The sequence below is a fragment of the Mastigoproctus giganteus genome, chromosome 7 (assembly GCF_048544385.1).
Source record: "Mastigoproctus giganteus isolate SK-2022 chromosome 7, ASM4854438v1, whole genome shotgun sequence".
Lineage (NCBI taxonomy): Eukaryota > Metazoa > Arthropoda > Arachnida > Uropygi > Thelyphonidae > Mastigoproctus > Mastigoproctus giganteus.
The window spans coordinates 83,842,408-83,867,500 of record NC_143581.1 but is presented as its reverse complement, the minus strand read 5'-3'; the positions used below and the strand labels follow the sequence as shown (position 1 = coordinate 83,867,500).

General features: G+C 35.0%; 1 protein-coding gene across 1 annotated transcript in view; it reads left to right on the top strand.

The window, feature by feature from the left end:
• nonC (serine/threonine-protein kinase Smg1) overlaps positions 1-25,093 on the top strand; it is a 1,411,261-nt gene that overhangs the window by 826,459 nt on the left and 559,709 nt on the right. The window contains exon 45 of the mRNA XM_090378365.1: positions 14,118-14,207. Within this exon, the coding sequence (XP_090234491.1) occupies positions 14,118-14,207 (90 nt within the window). The remainder of the gene's footprint in view (positions 1-14,117; positions 14,208-25,093) is intronic.

Sequence of the window (25,093 nt, the reverse complement as noted above, 5' to 3'; positions counted from 1 at the left end):
GGTTTTTTCTTCTGTAAAGGTAACTACAGTGGTCTCAGACAGTTTTTAAATTCTGTACAATGGGATCAACTGATGATGTTACCAACAGCAAATTCTAAGTGGGAAGCATTCAAGGAACTAATCGTGGAAGCTATTAAAAGTTGCATACCTATTAAGTATGCAATGGTTGTTAGATGAACTAATGAGTGTCAGAGAAGTGGTTGTTAACAACCACTAAATGGTTGTTAGATGAACTAATGAGTGTCAGAGAAGAAAAATGCATGGGACGTATATATATATTATCAGGAAACACAGATGCCTATGTTAGATATAAGATAGTCTGAAATCAAGTCACAAAGGGTGTCTCGTAAACTGCCTTTGCAGATTACAAGAAATCTTTGGCAAATGATGCAAAGAAAAACAGTAAAGACTTCTTTATTTATGTAATCTCTAGAAGGAAGGAAGGGGATGAATCAGATTGGTCAACTTGATATCAATGGTTTGATTGTTAAAGCACCTGCTGAGGTAGCTGTCAAACTGAATGAGTATTTGCATCTACATTCTCACATGAGGAGTTATTCAGGGAGGTGAATGCCAGAAATTTATCAAACTCTGCCAGGGAGTTAAATGATTTTGAAATAACTGAGAGCAAAGTGGAGGAGAAATTGTTGAAATTAAACATAAGAAAGGCTCCTGGGATGGATGGAATCTATCCAGTTATATTAAAGGAAGCAGCAAAGGAAATTTCTGACATCGAACCCTTAGCCATAATTATGAAAGCTTCTTTGGACACAGGAGAGGTCCCTGTGGATTGGAGGTGTGCAGATGTATCCCCAATTCACAGAGGGGAGTCAAAGGGTGACATGAGTAATTACAGACCTGTTAGTTCAACTTCTGTTCCAGGGAATTTAATGGAGGCACTGGTTTAGGAAGTAATGCAGTATCATCTAGACAAGACTGCAGTAATAGTTCAGATACAGCATGGTTTGTTAAGGTGAAGTCTTGTCCGAGTAATTTGATTGGATGTTATGCTGTGGTCACAAAGGAACTGGATGCAAAAAATTATTTTGATATCATATTGTTGGATTTTAGGAAAGCTTTTGATACTGTGGCACATGGAAAACTTCTGTACAAATTGGAGCAGTATGGCATTAAGGGCAAGTTGCTACAATTGATAAAAGGATGGTTGAGTGGGAGAAGACAGGGAGTGGTAACCATTTGACACTGCTCTTCTTGGACTAATGTTGTTGTGTCCCCCGGGGTTCGGCGTTGGGCCAATTGTTGTTTTCTGTATTTATCAAAGATATTGATGAAGGTATATCATGATTAATGTCTAAGTTTGCAGATGATACCGAGGTTGGCAGGATTATTTAAGACAGTAACGATAGTACACTACTGCAGCAAGATCTGGAAAAGTTGAGCAGATGGCCCGAGAGGTGGCAACTGAATTTTAATTGACAAATGTAAAGTACTACATATGGGTAGTGGTATCCCCAGATTAACGTATCAACTGGTTGGTACTACACTCAGGGCAGTGGAGAATGAAAAGGACCTGGGGGTAATTGTGCAGTCAGATATGAAGTTCTCCGAGCAGTGCAGACGGGCTGCAAGAGTAACTCATGGTGTTTTGTCAGTGATATACAGGAATTTTGCTACAATTATAAGGAGGTGATTGTCCCGTTGTATAAGCCAATGGTCAGGCCACGCCTTGAGTACTGTATAGAGGTCTGGAGGCCTTATTTTAGGGAAGATGTAGCTGCTGGAATGAGTACAGAGAATTGCAACAAGATTGATGATTGGAACAGTGGGTTCCTGTTACCAAGAAAGACTTGCATTCTGCAAATTGCAGCATGCAAAGACTAGGCACCAGCGAGGTGGTCTAATTGGGGTGTATAAGGCCTTGAATGTTTTGAGAAAGCTGAACGCTGCTTCTTCTTGCTCAGATTACTCAACTTGATTCATTTGTGGAATAGAGATGTGCGGATATTTGCCTTTAGCCAGTGGGTGGTTGACATTTGGAACAAACTTCCATCTGTTGTCCTGGAGGTCAGCAACTTAAATAAGTTCAAAGCAGAACTAGACAAACATTTTTAGATGTATGGGTGAAATGGGAACTTTTTTTTTTTTTTTTGGCTGATTCTATATAAGCTTGCTTTCTTGCATCATATGCCTCTACTAATGCTATTGTTTAGTTTAAGGATTTGTTTAGGTGATTCTCTTAAAATTCATTAAAATAATGATGAAGTATAACATTAACATGAAGTGTGTCCTTCACTTTGCATATATTTGAAGTTATAACTTCTTTTAGAGATTTATTTTGTTATTATCTTAGACAATGTAGTTTGTAATTATGATGAATCAAAAGGTCTTATAAAGAGTCCACTTATATATCTTTTATTTCTTCTTGTGAAATTCAGAACTATTGTATGCGTGTGAATGGTATTAATTTTCATTATATGTATGTATGATTGTAATATTATTGGTATTTATCATTGTTTTCTGCATGAAACAGCTTTGTACAGTGTCGTCCAGTTCTAAAGAATATAAATAAGGATTAATATCCCTGAATTTTGCCCAGACTCCATTTCTTCTCCTTGTTCGAACATTCTTCAAAAGTTAATTTTGCCAATGTTATCAAATAAAAATTTCAGAATAGGATTGAATCTGTTCATTATGTGTATATCCTTGAAGTTCTACAACTGTCTGACTGAATTATTTCAGTGCCAGAATCCATTATATATATATATATATATGCATATATTATAAAACATACAAAACATTTTGCAACTATAAAACATTAGCTACCAACTGAGGCAATTTGCAACTTTCAGATCTTCCATGTCACTTCAATAATCCCATATATGCTCCTTTCGTAGATCAACATCATGGACATTGATTATAAAGATTATAATCTTTATAATAATCAGCACATTAAGTATTCTTATCTTAAAAACCCATTTTGGATTTACAACAGAACTTTATCATCACCCCTGTGGATAAGGCTTCTAACAATTTTGCCATTTTTTGCAAACAGTTTTGTTATACCACATTTAAAAAGGAAGTCGACTACAGCACTACCTTTTTTGCATTGTTATCTTGGCATTAATGCAATCATTAAAAACTTATGGTCTTGCATAAAAAATTGCACACTAAAATTCGTAACTCTACTTTACCATTCTTATATATGATATTCATGCTTTTTCACTCTCTAAGTTTATTTTCTTTATTACTATTAATATTAATAATCATTTACAATCGTAACGGAATTTTATTTTCTCTGTTATCATCTATGACATGTTGCTCCCTCACATTTCTTTCAGAATTTTTCTCCAGTCTGCCGTAATATACACAATATTAGATTCACATTTATTTTTATTTTTTATTTCTTTTCGATATCTCAACTGTAGAGGACACTTATATCCTTTTCACCCACCTTTCTACTGAGCAACTCCACAGTCATCATAGCTCTCCTTCTGTTTATATTCCATTTTTACTTATATCTTGATGAAATATTTTCTTTCTTAGTAATACATTTTTACCCACTTTGATGTTACATAACTTAACAGGTATTTAATTGTTTTCTCTTATTCATTATTTTTACTTTATTTCTATTTATTTTTCGGCAGTGTATTTTTGGCATTTTAAAATATAACAAGCTAGTGGTATTAGTTTCCACTTTACTGACACTCTCACAGCCAAGGCGCTCTCTAAGAGGTTGGGTATTTACACACCTAGCTTGCCTAGCATCCTTTAAACTTTTTTCTCTTTTCTTTTCATCTTTCTACTTTCTATTCTTGTTTCTTCTGTCTGTTGGTGGCGCACTATGGTCATAGTTGCCAATGCGCCCAATAAATCCCGAAACAAACAAACAAACAATCTGTCTGTTGAACTATTAGTGTAATATGAGGGCGATTCGGACATTCTTACCTTTCTCATCCTTGCTGTTTTCGCATCCTTTATGTTTATCACCTTTTTCCCTCACTTAACCTGCATTATTTCCCATTTCTGTACCACTGCCTGTTACATTTAATACCTCTATGATACACAAATTCACTTTTTTTGTCTTTTTCAAAATCTTTGTTCATACTTTAGACGATTCAGAATTTACATTACATTTTATACTCTTAAGCCATATACATGAAAACAAAGCATTCTTTAATTTATTTACACTTTATTTTGTTTAATTTCATGTTTTATTTACATACACTACATTGGGGGCTACCTTACTTACGTTTTAGGAGTTTTTATCTTTTTCTCCATTTCCCCCCTCCTTTTTTTCTTGTAATATTTTTAATCTTTCCTCCATTAACATAAGTTTGCATAGAAATGCAGTGATTTGGTACATGATAAGGTGTAGTCCTCTGATGAAATGTCTGATCTATGTACCAATTTTATTTAGTTTGCATCAATTTTTTTTTTTTTATTTTTTTTTTTTTTCCTAATTACCATCCCACCACCCTCAATTTGATGCTCATTATTATTTAGCATTGATTAATAATAAATTTCTTCTTTCCCTTTCAGCTTATCTACATATGATTTGCTTGTTAATTTAACCTTTAATTCAAAAATTTTATAATTTTACATTTTTTTTTTTTAGGTTCTTAACCTTTTTCTTTTTATTTCTCATTCTTTTCTCTTACTTTCCTTCTATTAGGATCGGCACCTTGTGTGAAATACTTCTCCATATTTTTGTATTTTCTATTAATTCTTTCTAATTTCATCTATATATATAATACCAGTGAGTTAAAATCACGAGAAAAATTGGAAATATAAAAATAAGTTGGATATGACAAATGCCCTAGTGTGCACAAAGTGGCAGCAAAGGATGGAGATGTGTATGTACGTATATTGTAAGAAACACAACAGTTAAGTGCGAAGATGGAAGTGTAAATTACACAAAATGCCAAAAGCCGAGAAGAAAATGCAGGTTGTATCATAAAGACAATTAAAAAGGAGTGACTAGTAAAAAATTAATAAATAATACTGAAAAATAAAAGTAACAGTCGCTGGCATCATTTAAAGGCAAGCAAATTTGGCTATAATGCGAAAAGGAGAGTAGAACAAATATGCAGCTAAATCTGATTACAACAAAAGTAAAACTTGATACATGATCAGGTATTTCATCAGGGGGATGACACCTGACCACGCATCAAAGAACTGCATTTCTATACTTGCCCATAATTGTGTAAGAGAAGGGATTTAAGAAAATGATACAAAAAGGGAAAGCAGTATAACCTACATAAATTATGGACAAGGTATTTTATAGATTTTTTGAGGTCCAACAGATTCTTTTGATTAGTCTGACTTGTTTACTGGAATGTTACTCCATGATACATTTTTTGTTTGTACTCCTGACCTGCCACAAAACAGTCACCAGGCATAACAGCTTCCTGCTATCCAAATGCTTACATCACCTTCATCCAGACGAGGTGCTGTTAACACCGTATTTATGCCTAAGTTGGGCCTAGGGCTTTTAATTACTTGGCCAATAGCAGGTTGCCCGGTGGGTTAGCTAAGTGTCACTCCCAAAAGGTTTTGTAAGTTGTGATTATGCTTCGCTTGGATTTGTGAGGGGGGTAGGTTAGTTTTGGAGGGGATGAAGAGGGAAAGAATTGGCTGTTCTTGTTTTTGTTTCTTGAGATTTTCTTCTATTGTCCATTTGCAGATGTTAAAATATTGTGGATTGAATTTTATACCTTGTTTTCTGTTTATAGAACTGGCCCCTAATCATTTTTATATAGAATGATTCTTTAATTTTTTTTTTTTTTCTGTTATACTACTGATCAGTCATTGATACAAGCTTTCGAAAACTAACCCTACCAGTCAGATAAAGAAGAAAGTTAAACAGAAGCTAAAATTGAAGCTTGACCATAAATACATAGATTTTGAGCTACACTGGAAATTGAACCATATCTGTTTGGCAACGTAAAAATCCATAAACCTGATTTCCAACCCAGACCAATGATTAGTGGTAGACTTGATCCTGGACAAAATATTTAAAAATGGCTTGTACAGCTCTTCTCTGAAATAATCCCAGAAACTAGCAGATCTTGAAGAATATAGTAAATACCTGTGAATAAAACAAAACAATATCTCCCAGAAGTCCTAGTGCCAGTTTAGCAACACTACAGTCCTTTCAAGTGATCAACAGTACAATAATACAGTATAAGAAAATTTGAAGAACCATTCTATATAAAAATGTTTAGGGCCATTTCTGTAAACAGAAAATAAGGTATAGAATTCGATCCATAATATTTTAACATCTTTAAAGGGACAATAGAAGAAGACCCTAAAAAATAAGAACAGCCAACTCTATTCCCTCTCTCCCTCCCTCCCTATACCACAATTCCTCCGTAAATCCATGACCAGCATAAACACATCATAGAAAATTTTTTTGCGAGTGAGGCTAAACTAACCAACCATCCTGAGGCATTCAAACAACAAAGCAGTCCCAGGCCTTAAATGAACTGTTAATGGATAAACCTGTATCTCATTTATTTTACCTTTCGCTTATATATAAAAACTTACAAATAATAGACAATTGTATAAAGAATTGTATAGATAATTGGATGTTCGTAATTAACACATGAATAATTACGGCAAGGTTTCTGAAGCATTGCCTATTTGTATAGTATAATTAGTCAATAGGCTGAATAAACTAATTTACAAAACTCACATGATATAATAGTGATTATTTAAAAAAGATAAATATCCTACAGGTATTTAGGATTGTGACTTACTTTCTTTTCTTTTTTGGATGTTATTTACTCCAGTCCATAGAATGATAATTCCTGTCTAAAGCATAGATTATATGATTATGAGGACAGTGTTCTATATTAAATAAAATACATGTACATTCACTTCTTGACAATTTTCAAATAGGAGTTTTGTCTCTATTTTCACGGTCTTCATATATGTGACCCTCTACACCACAATGGAAACATGTTATTTTACTTTTACAAAACCATATAATGTCCCTATATACTAAATTTTAAAGCACTTTGAAACTATCATAATATCTCTGACTTTCCAAAACTGTAAGCAGGCCAGAGAGAATAAATCTGCTCACCTCTCATTAAAATATTCCTTATATTTCTGGAACTCTTTCGGGATTTAGTTCTTAACAAACTTGTTTACTATATTTATAATTTACTGAGTCACCACTTGCTCATTAGCTGTTTCCTGTGTAAGGTTTTTCTCTTGCAAATTTTGTTCCATTAATTGTTACACCAAGTCTTCTTGCTGTGATTTCATATCTACATCATAAAATGTCATTTTGCTCTAAATCCAGTTAATCTTAATCCAAATAACCTGTTCACAAGTTTGTATCAAAATTAAATCTTCCTTGGATACAATTTTGATAATAACTCCTTTGTGACATTCTTCCTCATTACAGGCTGGCCTCTATTAATGCGATTAATTCGTCCTGTGAGTGCATCGCGCAAAACAGAAACACGTTAATGGTCAAGAAATTACAGTCAGGCGATTTACTCGTTGAGACAACACAGTCCGAACCTTCGGAACTGTTGTTAATGCTCTCAACATTTGGAGAAATTCCTGTTAAAATCTCTCCCCACACCACCCTAAATAGTTCCAAAGGTGTTACCTCTGAGTGGGATCTGTTGAATGTAACAGAAGAGGAGCTTGTGCAGGAACTGAAAGATCAAAAGGTCATACAAGCTAAGAGAATTTTGACTCATAGGGATGGCAATCTCATTCCAACCCATAGTGTAATACTCACGTTCAGTACTCCAAACTTACCAAATACTGTTAAAGCTGGTTATCTAAATTGCCATATTCACCCCTATATACCAAATCCACTACAGTGTTATAAGTGTCAGAAGTTCGGACACTCTCAGACAACATGTCAAGGAAACACAATATGCCCAAAATATGGATTCCAGGATCACACTCAAACCGACTGTACTGCAACATCTTCAGTTTGCCCTAATTGCAAGGAAGATCATCCTGCATATTCTAAAAATTGCGAGTTATGTAAACTTGGAGAAAAAATACAGAAATTTAAAGTTGAACACAACTTTAAATTTCTGTGTTTTTTTTTCTGACCAATCAGGAAGTGAGATGGCAAATACTGAAAGATACTCCTGCATGCACATATGCAAATGTTACAAAGAAATATTGTTATGTTGCTACACAAACCAATGACTCAGTTCCACCTAACATATCACTTGCTGAATGGGCTAGAGCTCAGCTTTCAGTTCCTCAGCCACCTTTGAAGCAAAACAACAAAGACCAGACTTGTAATACCCCAATTTCCATCCCCTCTACTGGTGGCATAAAGTCCCAAAGTGAAATCAGGATGGCAAAAGCTGAATCATCTACTGAGAGCCACATTAATACTTCAGAAATGGATACAGATGACAAAACTCAAGAAGAACCTTTATTAGAAATTTATGCTGAAGAAGATATGGACACTGGACGGTCTATCTTTCCTAAAAAAGATAAAGTTAAAATAGATCGCAATAAGCCTACTACCTCTAAAAAACAACCGGATCATCCTACCACTAAAACTAAATAATGCAGTGTATTTTACAATGGAATTGTCGAGGACTATGTACTAATACAGATGAGCTATATGACTTAATTCAACATTTCAGTCAAGCAGACATTTGCCCATGGAGGTGTAGCAGTTTTAGTATCTGTTACAAATCCATCTAGGCAAATCCCCTTAAAAACTAATTTAGAAGTTGTTGCTGTAAGAATAGAACTTGGAATAATTTTTTCTCTTGTATCTATTTATTTTCCACTGAACCAAACGTATGTACTCAAAGACTTTGATGAGCTCCTTGCCCAGATACCACCTCCTATTTGTTTGATGGGTGACTTTAATGGACACCATCCATTATGAGGAAGTCTACGTATGGATAAAAGAGGGAAACTAATAGAAACCTTACTGGACACACAATCTAACTCTTCTGAACACCGGTGCACATACTCACGTGCATTCTCCCACAGGAAATACTTCTGCCATAGATTTGTCTATCTGCTCTCCCACACTCTACTCAAGTATACATTGGGCAATATTGGATAATCCACATAACAGCAATCACCTTCCTATTATTTGTAGATTCCAAACTATCTCCACCTATCAGGAAACTCACAGAATATGGAAATTCTCAAAGGCAAACTGGACAAAGTTTTTCTTGAGTATATCTTTAGATAAACATTTGATTCAGAATCCGTCAATAGATGAAACCACTGACACAGATACTAGCAGCAGCTGATAATACAATTTCTCAGTCGCCGACTCGTCCACACAGGCATAAAAACTACTGGTGGAATGATGAGTGTAATAGAGCAAAAAAAGAAAACAATAAAGCTTGGAATATTTTCTGCAAGCATCCCACTACTGTTAACTTTATTATTTACAAGAAACGTAATGCCAAAGCATGACAAATAAGAAGGAAAGCCAAAAAAGCTTCCTGGATGCAGTTCTCTTACACTATCACAAAAAACACCGATACTAGATTAATCTGGAGGAAAATCCAACATCTGAATGGCAAATATCCTTTGTCATCCTCTCCTATATTGATCTGTAAGGGACTAGGAACTGTCTTCTCCAAAAGACATAGCAAATGCTTTTGCCGAAATTTCAGCAGCAAATTTATATGATGCTCCATTCCGACGAATTAAAGGGGCAACAGAAAGGCAGAAATTAAATTTCAACACCGGTCGCTCTCTTCCATATAACCAGCCTTTTACAATATCCGAATTAAAGGAATCTCTTAACAGAGCACCCAATAGTGCAACTGGCCCTGATGGTATTTTTTATATTATGTTAAAACACTTGAATGATGCTGCTTTGCAAACTCTTCTAATATTTTTTAATAGAATTTTTCAGGAACATGGTTATCCTCGCTCTTGGAAACATTCACTTGTATTAGCCATCCCTAAACCAGAAAAGACCTCTCTAATCCAGTTAATTATCGTATAATTTCCTTATCTAGTTGTTTTGGGAAAACACTGGAGAAAATGGTTCTCAAAAGGCTCACCTGGTTTCTTGAGTCACATAACATCTTACATAAAATTCAGTATGGCTTTTGGCAAAATAGATCTGCATTAGATATGATGACTAAAGCAGAATCAGACATCAGAAATGACCACCTATTTATGGTAAGTTTGGATTTAGAGAAGGCCTTTGATACAACATGGCGTTTTGGTATTCTACGGGATCTTCATGCCTTTGGACTGCAAGGCAGCTTTCCCTTATTTGAGCTTTCTCCAGGGCAGAACCTTTCAAGTTAGTCATTTAAATGTTCTTTCTGTAATTCATATCCAGGAGGAGGGGGTCCCTCAGGGACCCATTTTGAGTCCTACTCTATTTTTAATAAGAATAAACTATATCATCCATGATATTTGAAGAACAGGAGAATTATATCACTGTGCAGATGACCTTATGATCTTGTGCCAAGGAAAAAATAGGAATTCTATCGAGAGATCTCAACTAACAAAATTGAGCTGTAGATGTCTCGCAATGGCTACCGCTTATCAGCACAAAAATCCAACTGTATTCATTTTTAGAAAAAACGAAAGATCCACCCTGAGCCCGAATTAAAACTTAAAAATTTCACCATACCTCTTTCGAACAGTATCAGATTTCTTGGTCTAATCCTAGATAATAAATTAAACTTCTTACAATATATCACGTACTTGAGAACCATTTGCTTGAAAAAAATTAAATATCCTCAGAGTACTATCATCAATGCGCGGTGCTGACCGATACAGTCTGCTTCAGCTATACCGGGTATTAATTTGATCTCGCTTGGATTATGGAGCTCCAATCTATGACTCTTCCAGGCAAAGTGCACTAATTCGGTTAAACACTATCCATCACCGTGCGCTAAGAACTGCTTTAGGAGCATTCAGAACATCCCCTGTACAGAGTTTATATATAGAGGCACATGAACCTCTACTCCATCTTCGGAGGAAAATGTTGCTACTCAACTATGCAGCAAAAATATGGAGCCTTCCCTTCCATCCTATCTTGCCATACTTATTTGAGCCCCAATGGACCACCTTTTATCAGAACAAACCCGATGAAAACAAGCCAATCGATATAAGGCTGCTACAGTTAACACAATGCTGGAATTTAGACATGGGTAATATCTTTCAGGAAACAAGTACACCTGACCCTCCATGGTCTGATTATACTCCAATCTGTGATTTCTCATTCCAACAATGGGCGAAAAAGCAATGAGCAGATCTCACCATTAGGAAGCTTCATGCTGCACATGTAGCTAAAAAATTCTCAGTGGTTTCAAATATATACCAATGGCTCAAAAACAAGTACGACAGTGGGTGCAGCGGTAGTTTTGTCTATTTTTTCTAGTTCTGTGTCCCTTCCAAAGGAATGCAGCATCTATTCTGCTGAACTGTGGGCGATTAAAATAGCTCTGGATCACATGATTAATCTGTTTTAGAAAACTGTAATCCACTCAGATTCTCTGAGTGCAATAACAGCATTGAAAAATCCTTCTAAGCCAGTCCACCCCGTATTGAAGCAAATGAGATCCCAGATAAATGCATTACAAGCTGATAACCAGTCAGTCACTTTCTGTTGGATACCAGGTCATGTAGGCATCAAAGGAAATGAATATGCAGATCAAGCCGCTAAACATCCAATCACTGCAAGCTCATGTAACTACCAAGTGCCATATGCAGACTACAAATCAGTCATAAAAAATGTGTGCGAAATGCAAATCTGGCAGGCTCAGGGTGGCAATAAGCTGCTTCAATTTAAACATGAACCTAAGTTGTGGCCATCAAGCATGGGATCAAATAAGCAAGAGGAGGTGATCCTGGCTAGGACATGTATTGGACACATGCATCTAACCCATATTTATTTACTCATGGGGGAAGATCCACCTATTTGTGCATTTTGTCAGTCTACACTTACAGTGAAGCATATACAACCTCAGGGGCTCACATCTGGTGAGTATATGCTTGGCACACCCAGGCTCCTGAGCTGGATATCATCATTCTTCTTTTTCCTGGTGATTCCCTTCTACTCTCTCTCTCTCTCTCAGGGTAATTCAGAATTTTTTTTTTTGGCTGGTGCAACATAAGCCTCAGGCTTCCTTGCACCATATGGCTAATAATAATAATATTCTAATAGATTGCAATCATTATAATAATTATCGAAGCACAATTTTCAGATCACTTTCACATTTGCAAGAACCTTTAACATTACCTCATCTAATTGGAGATGATACAAATTGTCTCCAATTTTTTTTTTTTTCTTGAAGTAGACTCGATTATTTAACAGATTTTAACTGGTAATTGCACTATGGAATAGAATCAGGCACAATATGGCCTTAGTAGCCCTTGTGCCATTAAACAACATATCAACCAATCAACACACACACACACACACACACACACACACACACACACACACACACACACACACACACACACACACACACACACACACACACGTATTATTGCAATTGTGCAGCCCAGTCTCTATTGAAGATTTCCATTTTTTTTTTTTAAATTTAATTTTTATTATTTTTTTTATTTAAATATATTACAGTATTTTTATTAAATCAGCTTATTTTAACTCAATATTTGAAGATAGAATCTTAAAAGATACCTTTTGTTAAAGACTGATGGCCCAGCATACATCTGCAATATTACTGATAAATGGATATATAGAATATATATAGAAAGTATATATAGAATGTATATTTTACAAATTTTGGAGCTATGATGCACATTAGAAACAATAATTGGGTTGAAATTGGAAACTCTCACAATCTCTGCCTCTTTGTTTAAAATTAAAATCAGTGCTAAAAAAGGTTAAAAGAACAATCTCCTATTTGTGTGTGTGTGCGCGTGCGCACATCTGTTACCCCAAATATTTATTAAAATGGCACTAGGAGGTACAGGCATTATAAATCATGTAGGGTGGCTTTCACAAGTGCTCGTCAAAGATAGTAATCAACCCACTGATGCCAGCTGTATCTGTTTAATTTTACTGCTATTTTTAAGAACAAAGGGAGTGTATATAAGGCCATCTCAAAAGGGGACCACTTCTAAGCAACAACTTGACAGCAAAGAACACGCACAAGGGAAATGTACATACTTTCGAGAAAAATCTACCCATTCCAATAGTTAGTATGTGAAATGCACAGAGAGGTGGTGTGGCCATATTTATTTTTAAATGTAGCATTTAATAAAAGAAGCTTCCAAGTTCCAAGCCTGAGAAAGCTGTCTATCACCTATCTGCAGACATGTTTAAGGATCTTAATCCAGAAATGTTAAATTATTGTCCAAATTGTAGCTTTTTATAGTCACATTTTTAAACTAAATTGTAAACTCAGTTTTTTTGGAATCTTTTCTTTTCCTAATTACACCAATGACATTCACGCTCATTATAAGCCACAGTAATGTTAAGCGAGGATATAATTGTTGACCATTATGAGTGAGCTAGTGGTGTGTAGTGTAGAATATTGACCAGGAAAGATGGACACCTCATATATTTGGTGATCTGTAGTTCTTATGAGTCATTTCCTGTGCCACATTCAAAAATTCTTCATATTCCAGAGACAAGTAACTTTGTAGTGATAGATGGTTAATTCTAGTTGTTATTGTTGTTTTTTGGTTTTTAAGAGCATTAGCAACTAAGGCCATACCGCTCTGGGATATGCAGTGATCATTCCCTGACCTTTCCGCATCCTCCGTATTTGGTGGTCATGGGCTTGAACCCCGGTCTAATCAAGAAGCGTGTGCTACGCACTGCTGCTGCTGCTCCTGCCCACCTGGCTATGGAGGCGCCGTTAATTCTAGTGATATCTGGCAAATTGTTCCCCCACCTCCCCGAGGTACCTGTGAACTATTGAGAATATATGCAGTTTACAGGTGTGTTGTTGTGCTGATATATTTTACCATTATAGAATAGCCATTATAGCCCTTTTCATAAACAAGACCACTTAACATAAAATCTTGGTTATTATCAATAATGCAACTCTGATGAGTTGCATTATTGATAATAACCAAGATTTTAAAATTTGTTATTTACTATAATTAAAAGTTTAATACTGTACATTCAATATTACCATTTGTTAAATATCTGAAGGTTTATTCACATTTTGATTTGTTTTTATGTTAAACAGATGAATACATCAGGAAATGTGGGTCCAACAACAATTTTGAGACCTTCTGAAATATTTTATAATAAATTGACCCCACTCTTAAAAGATAAGGTAAGTCAGAAGGAAATCCTGGCATTTTATGACCAAGAGACTTTAATTACATATAGTTTTATGCTTTCTGCCACAGAATTTCAGCAAACTTGACAAAAATCATTATAGTTACCTCTGGAAAGTGATGCTGTATTACAATTAATATATTACAATATATTAATGACAATGTAGAGTGCTTTGATATGTTATGTATGATTCCATAAACTGTTGATTTGTATTGTTGAGTTTGCAGTTTGTTTCTTTCCATTTCCTGTTTATTTAAGTTATGACTATGAGTTAAACTGTGTCTCTCACTTAACTATTTGCAGATTTGCCTGGTTAAATTAACCATATACACTAGAGGACACCATTTTTGTACATTATTGTACATTTCTACAACAATTCCAACTTTGGAATTGTTGTAGAAACTTCGTGCATACATTAAGATTAGTTAATATGCTGGATGATATAGTGTACAAATTCTAAGTTATTCCAAATAGGGAACAAACTGAACTTCATGCAAGTTGAAGTAACTGTTCCAGTCTAAAACTTTGAGTAAATTACTTTCAACCCTCCCAATTGAATTAATTCAGTTAGTTACCTTCCATGGTAAAATGCAGTTTTAGAGACCTGCTATACAGTGTTAGTCAAAATGTTGTCAACAATTTTGACTGTTTATTTAAAACTAAATATATATTTTTCTGTATTAAAAAATACAAAAAAAAAAAAAAAAACCCTTAATATTTAAAAAATATTGTAAAATAAATAGCTCATGAAATTCTTGGCATAAAGAAGAGCCGGAGACCAAAGAAAACCTGGATTACAGAGAAAGTAAGAGCTGCCATAGAGAAAAAGAAACTTGCATATCAGAAATGGCTGGGAGAAAGGAATGATTATGTAAAAAAGAAAAAAATAGCTAATCTGTTGGTAGTACAAGTGAAAAATGAAGAATGGGAAAGGAAGTGTGTGACTTAATAGCAAATTGGGCTTCAAGCAATCAGCAGAATAATGGAAGGTCCTTAAAGACTTGAGAAAACAGTATAGACAAAATGCTGGTTTCCAAATAATACCTTTGAAACACTGGATGAAGTGCTATGATGGACTTCTAAAAGAAGACCGGGAGGAGTTATAGGTTAAAAGAAGGCCGGGAGGATAGCGGAGGATTTCTATGTGGAAGACTCTGGCTTAAAAGTATCTGTTAGGGAGATGGAACCCTTACTAAAGAAGGGAATAAATGACAAATCACCATCACCTTGGAGGAGTTTATATGGAACTTCTGAAATATGGAGGAAGAGTGGTGGCTATTTTAATATAAAAACTATTAAATGGTATACTGAGAGGCGAAGAAATACCGAAAGAAACGACAACAAGATATATTACTTCAATTTTTAAGATGGATGATCAGAAAAGTTGTTCAAATTACAGAGGAATATGAATCTTGAATACACTTTTAAAGATTCTTGGAAAATTGATTAGGAACCATTTAGAAAACTTGAATCGAAACATTGGAAGAACAAAGTGGTTTTTCAGCTGGGGGGTCATGTATAGAATATATCTCAGCAGTATGACAGATCCTTGAAAAAGTCACTCTGAAGGAAAAGAAATGTTTATAATTTTCATTGACCTTGAAAAGGCATATGACAGCTTTCCAAGAAAACGTATGGGAAGCACTGAAAGATGAAGGCATTAATGCACAATTGATGATTAGTATTATTAAGACAATTTGCAGTAATAATAGATACAGAATTAAAGTGGGAGCAACTTTTTCACCTGTATTCCACACCTCAAAGTGTTTTATTACAAGGGTGTTGCATGTCAACAACACTTTTTAAAATTTACATTGACATCTGCCCGAGAACCTGGTTTAAAAAATGCCATGAAATGGGATTGCTGATAAATAAGAACATCTATATTCACAAATTACTTTTTGCAGGTGAGCAGGTGGTGATTGTAAGATATAGAAGATGCAGACTATGCATGTTCTAAAACTGTTAACGGAATATAAACTGTGGTGTCTACAACTCAATTTTAGCAAGACTGAAATGTTGTCTTCGGGATCAGGATACATTCTAAACATCAAAGGTTCCCAAATTGATCAAGTCAGTAAATTCAAATATGTGAGATCAGTCTTACAAAGTGATGGATCATCCCAAGCAGAGATCAGTAAGAGAATTACAGATGGGCGAAAAGCTATTAGCATATTACATTCTGTTCTGTGGAGCAGAAATATTCTAAATAAAACAAAGAAACTTATAATTTAAACGATTGCACAAAGTCTTTTATTTTATGGGCGGAAACCTGGACGTTGAATAGGCGAGGGGAAAACAAATTGCTCTCCACAGAAATGGATTTTTGGAGATACTCAGGAAGAACTACTAGGACAGACAGAAAAAGGAATGAAGACATAAGAGAGCGAGAGAGAGATGTTGTTGTTTTTTTTTTTTTTTTTTTTTAGGAGCATTAGCAACTAAGGCCATATTGCTCCGGGGATATGCGGTGGTCATTCCCTGACCTTTCCGCATCCTCCGTATTTGGTGCCTTACGGGCTGGAACCGCGGTCTAATCAAGAAGCATGTGCTACTCACTGCTGCTCCTGGCTACAGAGGCGAGAGAGAGAGTGTGGAAGTGCAAAAGACTATAATTGTTACTATCATAGAGAAGCATTTAAAATGGTAAGGATACATAAAACAGATGCAAGAAACCAGATATCCAAAAGCATCTAGAAATGGATGCCTCCAGAAAGAAGGAGAAGAGGAAGACCTAGGAGGAAATGGATAGGTGGAGTATGGATGGGCATGATACCTCAAACTGTCATGTACAGGTGTGCATGATATCTTGAGGTCTAACTGACCCAAAACACTTTGAACCTCATTTTCTGTCGGGAAAAAAAATTGCCACAAAAAATAGTTCTTAGACAAAGGAAAACTATTGCAAATGGAAATGCTGGCCTATTAAAAAAAATAAATAAATAAAAAATAATAATAATAAAATGAAAGCATAAATATCCAAATTTTTAGCAGTTACCTTTCAGTTCTTCAATATGTGCCCCACGTGATCCTTCACACATTGATGCAGTAATGAGCTGCAGTGATATGTCCTCACAACTCTTGCAAAGTGAGAGATATGGGGGCACAAACACCAAATCGTTCACAAAACCCCATATAAAAATCTAAGCGAGTGTCATTTGTTGATCTCTGTGGCCAGTGAAGTAAAAGTTTGTCATCACAGGAAGCATGGCCAATCCAGCGATGGGGATAATTTTCATTCAGAAACCACCTACTTATGGAAATGTAGTAGAGTTCCATCCTGCTGCAAAATTAAGTTGTTTTTAGTCTTATGTCACTTGGGGAGCAACCACTCAGTCAGCATGTCAAAGTAGTAAATGCCACTCACAGTGTCTTCGGGAAAAAGAAGGCCCATAAATCTTTTTCATTGCACAGAAAACATTTACTTTTGGACTGTCCCATTTCATGTTCCAAAGTTTCATGTGGATTTTTCTCCCTCACATATGAGTTGTGTCGATTCACTTTACCACTGTGATGGACAGTGGCTTCATCGGTAAATACTAATCTGTCTGTTAAATTTTCAGCAGTATCTTATCTCACAGTTCTTGGATTTTGACTATTCTGTGGAATCCCAAACTCTCTACTGGCCTTGTTAGTTGATTTGTGGGAACTCCTGAGATATGCCTAATGCACCATTGTATAGTTGCACTATCTGTGGTGGGATGACATGTGCTTTTGCCCTTGAAGATATATCCATGCTTCATGAACTGCCTATACCGTTTAACAGTGGTGTCTCATGTCTGTGGATTTTTATGAATTTAGTTGAGTATGATCACTGCACTGAAACGCTTAATTTTTTTTATGATAACATAGAATACAAATGATTTCTTCACAGGTGATGCCATTTTGAATGCAGTGTTATCTGGCACAGACATCTGCAATGCCTGCACCATCTCTGTTTGGGAAAACACAAGTTTGATATTTACGCTTTCATTTGATAGCACTCTTTTCACAGAAATGTAGGTAGTATATTTCACGTAAACTGTCAAAGTTGTCCACAACATTTTGACTACTATACAGGGTGATTCTAAACAAGTGTCATGAAATTTACAGGCATATTCTGCATCTCAATGAGAAAAATGTCCTAATAAACATGGGTCAGCAAACTTCTTGTTTCGACTTAAATCAAATTTATTTTAGTATGAACGTAGCTTACCATAATTGCACAAGTAATTGCAACAGGTGTTCAAAATGCCCTCCATTGCTAAGCATGTAGGCATTCATACGTCGCATCACTGATTGTCTTACACTTACGAAAATATCTAGTGTGTTTCTAATCATGTTGCATGCTTTACTGTGTGTGTGTGTGTGTCTGTAATTCTTCGACACTTTCTATTGTACTAGAAAACACTATTGATTTCAAGTGACCCCATAAATAAAAATCAAGTGTGTGATCGAGGCGGCCATGTAACTGGACCACCACGACCTATCCACCTCTCACGAAAGTTGTGATTAAGATATACTCAGGCCACAAGACTGAAATGTGGCAGAGTTCCGTCATGCACAAACCTCACGTGCATCCTTCTCTCAAGTGGAACATCATCTAATAAATTTGGAAGAACGTTTTCTTCCAAATTTTCTAACAACTTACAGTATAGAGGTCCTGTGAACCTATTTGGCAAAACATACGGAAACCAAGAATGCCCAAATGTTGACGTAGATTTTATCCTGATGATTTGCTTCAATAATCGCATGTGGATTCTCTTTACTTGAAATATGAGTGTTATGGAAATGAATAAATCCATATCTTGCGAACATTGTGTTATCTGTAAAGAATGCAACGGAGGAAGTAAGCATTCTCTACACATTTATGCAAGCACCATTGGCAAAATTGTAGTCTACATTGATAATCAGGTTCTATCAAAGCTTGTAAATGTTTCAAGTGATAGGGACGTGGTCTGTTTTCATGTACAATTCCCCACACAATGTACTGTGAAACACCTTCAGTTGCTGAAATACTTCGTGTACTGCTTCGACAATTATCTTCAGTTGCATGGAATATGTGATCTTCAACTGCCGCTGTTTGAACATTTAATCTTCCTGTGTTATAATTGTTTTTAGAAAACGAACCATGTTCCATCAGACACGATGAAGACGACTGAATGGCCAAGTCCGTGGAATTCCGCGAGTAGGAGAGGACTCTTGATAAAGCAGATGAGCTCTATGTGCATTCCCACTAGCACAACCATAACAGAAATGCATATCAGCCATTTCTGCAAAAGTGTATTCATTACCCATTATTTTAACATGAGAAAGGAATCAAAGAACATAGCTCTCTTACAAAACTGATAAACTGAAATCACGAAGACATAACTTTGTTGTCATTACATATGGCAAGGTCATCAACAGAGATAATATCAACTATGACTATTTACTTGGCTGTTTCTTGTCTGATACAAGAAATATTTTCCTATGCCAACATGTATGCATGCTGAAACTTAAAATTGGTTTATCTCAGATATAAGAAGTACTATCCACCTACCCATGTTTATTAGGACTTTTTTCTCAAATTCAAGGTGTAATTTATGGCTATAAATTTTGTGACACTTGATTAGAATCACCCTGCATATGTCACAGCTTATAATGTAGAAGTCATAACTTGTAAAGATGATGCAACCCAAAAGTTTCATTTTGCAGATGAATTCTAGTATACATATCAGCTCATGTACTTCCTGTTTGTCTACAAGATAACAAGAATAAATGTTCCAAAACATGGTGCTCTAATAATACCAAAAAAAGGGGGGGAATCATAAAATGTTTTTTGGATAGTAAAAATAAATGTAATAAATTGTGCGTTCTAAAAAACCCAATGCAAGGACTGATCTTAGAAACTGGCTTGTCAGAGGCTTTTCCTTATTACATCCAATAGTAAACATTGGGATCTTATTATAATGAGAGTTATAAGTGAATACAGGCATACATCAAAATCCCCTGTGAGATTTCAACTTAGTCACATCCCATTGGTTTTTCCAGTAAATGGTAGTTGACTACATTCAAATCCTATTAGTTACTGGAGAAATTATGTAACGTTTCTTCAGTCAGGGCTGTGGGTATATGATCTTAGGTAGGGTGTAAGATATGCTTTCTTAGTTTTTAGCCTGAACAATAAGCAAACTAGCTATAGAATTTTGAATGGTTAAAAATGAATAAAATAAAATAAAATAAAAAGCAATAGAAATGAGCAGACACATACTTGGTGTGAATAAAACTTTTGAGGCAAGATTTTGCTTATTCTTTCACCTTTTCCTTCAGCAATAGAGGGATCATAAAACTGCTGGCTTGGGGGAGGGGGGGATACACAGACTAATAGATTTACAGTAGCTGTATTCAGAGGTGTAAGTGATTCTTGTACTGCTTCTGTTAGAATGTGCAGCAGCCAGGAAAACAAGGTGTTAGAGATTTCAAAGCCCTGGAGTCCTGGAATAAGCAAATACATGGACTTTGTTAAGGATACTATGAGTGAAAATAGTTGCAGGTGTACTTTTATGTACAGTAATGCTAGGGGCGTAATAAATAAATTTGATGAATTTAGACGTATTCATCAAATTTATTTATTACGCTTTATTAATTTACTAGAAAACAAAATGAATGTGATGAGTATAACAATCAACTGTAATTGTATATAGAGTGGATCAGTAAATGAAAATGTCTTATAATGGGGATTTTAAGTATACAGTTATCGATGGAACTTGTGGGTTCATCGCTGATACAGTAGAAGTTTATCAATTTATTGAATGACTCTTTCGTACACCAGCATGTTGGAGAGGAATAAGACAGAGCAATACTATTGATATGATTATCAGCAGTGCCTCTTCGTGGATTAACAATATGCAACTAAAACGCACACTAGGTTGCAATGATCATAGTGTATTGATATGGGATTTACTTAAAAATGTAACTACTGTCAAGAGTAACTTTTGAATTCTGTGCAGCAGGACCAAGATGAAGTTTCAAACAGTAAATTCTAAATTGGATATAGGGATATAATTATAAATGCTACTAGGTTTTTTTTTATATATATATGAATTAAGAGATATTGTTCAAGGCTTAAATATAAATTGATGTAAGGTGAACCGATGAGACTCATGGCGGAGAAGAAGAATATGTGGGGTGAATATAAATTATTGGGTGATACAGAAGCCTACAGTAGATATAAACTAATCTGTAGTCAAGCCATGGCAAATAATGCAAAGCAAAGCAGTGACCCTTTATGCATTAATAATCTGCAGAAAAAACAACTTCTTCAGACTTAAGACTTCTTTGCTTACGTAACTATAAGCAAACCATCCTTATAAACACTATAAGGATGGGAATGCATCACATTTGCCCACTAGATATGAATGTATTAACTGTTGCTTCTCCAGATCTGATTGCTGACAAGCCTGAATATTTTGCCTGTATATTGCACAAGAGGATTTTTTTAGGAATAGTTATGCCACAGGTATATGAAATTCTAACCGGATGCTGAATGAATTTGTTATATCTGTGAGAGGAAGGCAGAAGTTAAATTGTTGAACTAAGCATAAAAAAGCACCCATGATTGATATCTATCTATTTATATTAAGGGAGGAGGTGGCATAAGAGGTAAGCAAACCTTTAGCAAACATCCTTGGATTCAGGGGAGGTCCTATGGACTTGGGATGTGCAATTGTATTACCAGTTCACAATGAGGTTGGGGGATTAATGGGTGATATCAGTAATTACAGACCTGTTAGATCAACTTCTGTTCTAGGGAAAACAATGGAGGCACTGGTTAAAGAAATAATCAAAAGGATTGCAATTATGCTGCAATCACAGTATATAGGTTTTTAAGGGGCAGGCTTGTCTAATCAATCTGATGGGATACGGTGATGAAGTAACAAAGAAACAATTTTGTTAAATTGTTTCTTTGTTACTTCAAAGGATGCAAAAAACGATTTTGACATCACATATTTGTAACTATTTCGATTTCACTTCAAAGAATGGCATGGTGCCAGAAACACATCTACATCGATGCTATGTTTGTTTGAAGTTTCAGGTTACTGGTTTTCCTTTCCTATTAGGTCATAGACATCTACTAACTTATTCCAGTTTTTGAAAGATTTTTTTTTTTTTTTTTTTTATCCATAGCACAGTCAATAACATGAAACTGGGGGGGGGGATATTCTCTGAAAATGACTACTATTCTGCAGCAAGTATTGTTAAAACATCAAATTTGAAGTAAATATTGAAATAAGCTTGAAAATGTAATTTTTAGCAAAAGTATTATTATTATTTTTTTTTTTTTTTTAAGAATAAAAGGTGTAAAATAAAGAGCATGTTGTAAAAATTTGAATGGTTTTTTTGAACTTAAACAGTTATATACAATAACCATTTAAATCCATTAACATAAAATGAAATATTAGCACTGTTCAAGCTGAATTTGAAAAAAATAATAATAAATAAAAAATAAATTCCAAAAATTAACAAGAAAATGCTGCCAGTCAACTGCCCTGCCACCGTTTTTGCTACTAATGGTGGTGCTTTCATTGCCAGTTAAAAAAAAAAAAAAAAAAGCAATTGTATATAGAAATTAGAGTGAGAAATTTTTACTGTTCAAATATCTATAAAATCAAATTTATCTCTGCTTGTTTGTTTGATATTGCATTTTGAATCAATAAACATTACAGTCAAAGCCCTCTGAGAGGTCAATTTGAATGCATCATAGGCTGCCTCGTTACTGAATACCATAAAAATTTAGACCAGTGTTTCCCACCTTGTGGTTTGTAGATCACTTCTGTTCCAAAATTTATCAAAGTGGTCTGTAGGACTCCTTAAAGCATATTTTGCAAGAAGAAATGATCGTGTTGATGGGAAATAGAGGAAATACAGTTCATACCTATAACAAACCAATGTGTAGTTCCCCAAAAGAGAACATTGATATTGACACCAGGACAAAGCTAGAATGTACAAAACGAAAATGTTTAAGGTCCAGGTTTCCACTTTTAGACAGTGCAGTCGACATTGAAGTACTGTTTTGATTTGATCAGAAAGTTATCTCTATCATTGACTTATACAAGGGAATAAATTGTTTGTGAAACCATTTCAAAAGTAGTTATTCTCATAGAAAATCCTGCAATTCAAGTTCAAACAATTTGATAGCATTATTAGCAAATATATTCATGCTGCTGAGAATTTTTGTAATGTTGCCGGGGTCAGTTGCTCGTGCTGAAAGATGGTTGTTCACAGATAAATTTAATCAGAATCATCCTACTGTCCACTATGACACAAGATCAGTTGTATGGGTTGAAATTCTTATCAGTTGATAAGATTACCAGTGCCAAGGATTTAGACATGAAAAATTAATAGAAGCAGAAAATTTAATGAATAATGTAATAATTAATGTTATGTGCTTATTAAACTTAAATGAATAAATTATAATTTTAAAGATTTTAATAAAATGAAATGAATGAAATAAACAGTAACCTTTCTCAGCTTATCAATGGAATGGGTGTGTGGATGCTAAACTGAAGTTGCCTTAACCCTGTGATGGAAGCAAGGTGTATACAACACCAGTAAAAAAAAAAAAAAAAAAACTTTTCCAATTTAAATTGGAAAAGGAAGTCTGCAGAATAGCATTAGCATTAGTAGAGGCATTTGATGCAAGAAAGCAAGCTTATGCAGCATCAGCCAAATAATGTATGATCCCCTTGGGTCTTTTATCTCAGAAAGAGTTAACATGGGCATTTAATTTCTTTTTAAAGCCTTTTGTGCCCTCAGATCTGTGTCCTTCCTAAAATGATGTTTCCATACCATGTACTGGCACATTCTATTTTGTGTGTTTAGTTGTCTATTTTACTCATTGGAGTAATTTGTCCTATGATGATTTTTTTTTTTTTTTTTTTGTTCCCACTGCATGTTCCCATACCATGTACTGGCACATTCTATTTTGTGTGTTTAGTTGTCTATTTTACTCATTGGAGTAATTTGTCCTATGATGACTTCTGCTTTTTTTTTTTTTTTTTTGTTCCCACTGCTTATTTCACACCAAATTGACTAAACATTGCACTTGCCACCCATGCCAGTTGGATGCACAACCTTAGATTTTCTGTGCTTTTTAATCATGGCATAATCCCCCCCCACACACACACACACCTTTTCCCTGGCTGTCCTCTCCATTGAATCTGCCACATTCTGATTCCATATCTCTTAAGTCTGAGTGGCATGATGATTTTGATATCCATACATTGTCCACTTAGATGGCTTAATCACAACTTAAAATTCATCAAATTTATTCACTATGCCCCTAGAATTAGTGTACTTAGTGTACAAACATGACCAGAATAAAAATGTTTGATTTCTTGGCTACATATTATGTGGACATATAAAATACAGTAGGTAAAAATAAAAAAAAAAAAAAAGGCCACGTACCTGAAACAGTTAACGTTATAGGGCATGCTGATAAAAGCAAGGATCATTATGCTGATAAAAGCAAGGATCATTCTGCTGACAAAAGTGATAGTTCTGGCTGTTATTCTGGATCAGCATCAAGCAAGATCGCTTATGATGGGAATTTTGTAATATGAGGGGCATTTGAAAAGTTTGTGACCTAAGTATGAAAGAATAGCAGCACAGTGTTATAAAATTTATGAAATTGTGTACTTAATGTATAACACTTCAAATAGTAATCCACCAAGTTTCATGCAGTTTCACTAATATCATTTTGTAATAACAAGTTCTGTAATTAACAAAGTTGTTTGAATAAGCAAAGATGGACAAAATCAGTCACCTTGCAGTCATCTAATATTTGCAGAAAGAGGGGGGACCAACACCAAAGGCAGTTCATGAGGATATTGTTACACAACACTATTCATATGGTTACAT